At 43.4% G+C, this 2,605-nt stretch overlaps 1 protein-coding gene across 1 annotated transcript; it reads right to left on the reverse strand.

The window, feature by feature from the left end:
* Positions 1–262: 262 nt before the first annotated feature.
* On the reverse strand, positions 263–2,504 carry LOC122333658 (clathrin interactor 1-like). The gene is made up of 3 exons (XM_043231361.1): positions 2,130–2,504; positions 1,189–1,363; positions 263–1,089 (listed from the first exon to the last, which is right to left on the reverse strand). Exons 1-3 carry the CDS (start codon positions 2,220–2,222, stop codon positions 740–742), a joined length of 618 nt encoding a protein of 205 aa, XP_043087296.1. The 5' UTR covers positions 2,223–2,504; the 3' UTR covers positions 263–739.
* Between the last annotated feature and the right edge of the window lie 101 nt (positions 2,505–2,605).

The raw sequence follows: 2,605 nt of genomic DNA on the forward strand, positions 1-2,605 counted from the left end.
AAAAAAAAAAAGGTGGCCGTTTCACAGGCAGGCACACTTCAAATTACGGTCAGGCAGCTTGCTACGCAAATGTAATCGAAACTATATCTACAGATATAGCCTGTTTAAAAAAAAGAGAGAGAAAAGTCGACCATATTTCAGGTGAGTAACAGACGCTGGAGCGATAACGGAATATGAGGAGTGACTGTATGTCTGACAAACCGTAACAATTCAAACCAAAAACATGAGTAAATATTAAGGACCTGTGGTAAACCGTTCCGTCTTATACCATCTGAGAAGCGAGTAAAATAATTTATTTTTTGCACACCAAGATATTTACAAACCAACCCTTCGCCGGCCTTTAAAATCACAGCATGAATAATGCAAATTATGAGGTAATTTCGGAAATCAGTCGTATTTGAAAAGTGAAGAGGGCCGTGATGGAAAAAAAATGTTGAAGTTTCTGTTGTGGAAAAACGTGCCAAACTGCACAGTCATCTTTTTTTCCTTTAAAAGTATAGAATATGCTTTGCACCGTTTACAAAAAAATCCACCATTCAATTATCAACCCCACATGAACGAAAAGCAGATTCTTGTGTGTGTGTGTTTTTTTTCTCTGTAAATGTTAACGAATAAGGACAATTGATTGAAGAGTCGTGACACGGGCTAGTTTAGTCAGTTTTGTCCATTTTACTGGATGCAGCTCCTTCTATTGAGAAGGTGTATTTGGACCGTTAACCCTCTTGGAGTGATTCGCCCTTCATTTCCCGAAGTTGCCAAAGTTTGCAAAGGCATCTTGTTTAGGTTGCACCACGGCGGGGTTCATGCCCTGGCCTATCCCCGCGCTGGGCATGCCCAGGGCACCTTGCAGACCTATTCCAGCGGGCATCATATTCATGCCCACGAGTCCTTGATTGATAGGGATTCCCCCAATACCCACAGAGCCCATTCCCATGGTGCCCGTCGCCATAGTAGGAGGCATCCCCATGCCCATGCTCCCCCCGGCCATCATGGGGTTCGCTCCTGGTCTGGGAGCGGCCGCCGAGGGCTGGGTGTTCAGTGTCATTCCGGCGAAATTCTGGGTGACCACGTTCAACGGTGGCTGGACACCTAAATGAGGAATATAATTCAAACAGCTCATGACCGTTGCTTACCTTACAGTACAAACTGATCGACTCTAACTGTGAGAGATCGTTTGGGATTTCTAACCTTGCTGCATCATGGTGTTGAGAGTGGGCTGTGTGGGTTTGGGAGGGTTCAGGCCTGCAGACAGGAAATCCAGGCTGATGTTCACGCTCGGGTCTGACCAGGTGGCAGGCATAGATACCTTCCCGCCTGGCTTCTGCAGTCCCATCTGCTGAGGCAATAACGAGCCGCCTATTGTCTGACAAGGAAGAGGAAATTACGGTAAATTATACCTTATAATAACAAAAGCATATACCCTATTAAACTCGTAATAATTTCAAATTACAGCACGGTTTTTAATACAATGTTTTTGGAATAATAGAACACATTAACAGCACTCATAATAGGACAAAGCTGGATTAACAACATGCGTCCATTTAATTCGATCCATATATGAACTCTAAAACAGGTCACCTTGCAATATTCTGTTCCTGACCTGCAATATATTTCGAGTGCACTATTTCAATTTGCGCAGTCATTTTCCCACCGTACCAAGTTATTCAACATATGCATCGGCTGTAAGGAAAAAATGCATTCATGTATTATTGAAGCAGGGATGCAAAGTCATTGGCTGTAAAAAGGGTATCAAAGTTGACCTCTAGGGAAAACTGTGTATTATTTTTTAAGTCAAGTCCAAAGACGCTTTAAAAGCATCACTTAAAAAAGTGAACATGGCAACACTTCATGAATACGCTCCTTGAAGCAGCCTTAGTTCAAAACATGTTCTAAATTTGAATTCAGATGTTTTTTAAGGAGTGTGTGCATTGTGTGTGTGTGTGTGTGCACGAGTCACCTAAATGAGTCCTCAGGAAGGTCCAGCTTTATCATATTAATATATAGAATCATTTATTTTTTGTTGGCAATACTGCAGGTGCGCATGTACAAATCGCCCCGACTTTGAGGTTAAAATGTATACCTGTTACGCAAAATGTACAGGTCAATCTGGCGTCCTGGGAAGCCTTTACCTGTGATCTGGACAGAGGCGTGGTTGCGTTCTGCGGGCACATGTTAAAGGTCATGCTTTGGGATGTGCTGAGGCTGCTGTTGTTGGGGGCCATCAGGTCAAAGAGGTCAGCGGAAGGCGGATGGGTGGATGAGGGCACGGGGGCAGCTGGAGCGGGCACGTCACTGAACAGATCCGGGATGGCAGACGGAGCAGTGACAGCAGGAGGACTGGTGGAGGAGAAGGCGTTCCAGTCACCGAACTCTCCGTTACCAGTAGACAGCGAACCTGAGCAGATGAAATCAATTAGAACACATGACCAAACTACGGTTCAAAATTTAAATACATGAGAGTTTTTCCAAAGTAAATGAATACTTTTTTTTGAGTAAGGACGCATTAAATTGATAAAAAAAAGTGACAAGACTTTAATACTGTAAAAAAAATAATAATTCAAATAAATGCTGTACTCTACTCTATGGAAGCCCGTTTCTGCCACAG

Source organism: Puntigrus tetrazona, unplaced genomic scaffold, assembly GCF_018831695.1.
Source record: "Puntigrus tetrazona isolate hp1 unplaced genomic scaffold, ASM1883169v1 S000000311, whole genome shotgun sequence".
In the NCBI taxonomy this organism is placed as follows: domain Eukaryota; kingdom Metazoa; phylum Chordata; class Actinopteri; order Cypriniformes; family Cyprinidae; genus Puntigrus; species Puntigrus tetrazona.

Bases quoted from the DNA above. Each gene is read 5' to 3' on its own strand.
- LOC122333658 (XM_043231361.1), bottom strand. From the start codon at position 2,222: ATGGCCCCCAACAACAGCAGCCTCAGCACATCCCAAAGCATGACCTTT. The intron at 1,364-2,129 runs GTAAAGGCTTCC...CTTCCTTGTCAG, and splicing joins CGCCTCTGTCCAGATCACAG to ACAATAGGCGGCTCGTTATT. The intron at 1,090-1,188 runs GTTAGAAATCCC...TTCCTCATTTAG, and splicing joins CAACACCATGATGCAGCAAG to GTGTCCAGCCACCGTTGAAC.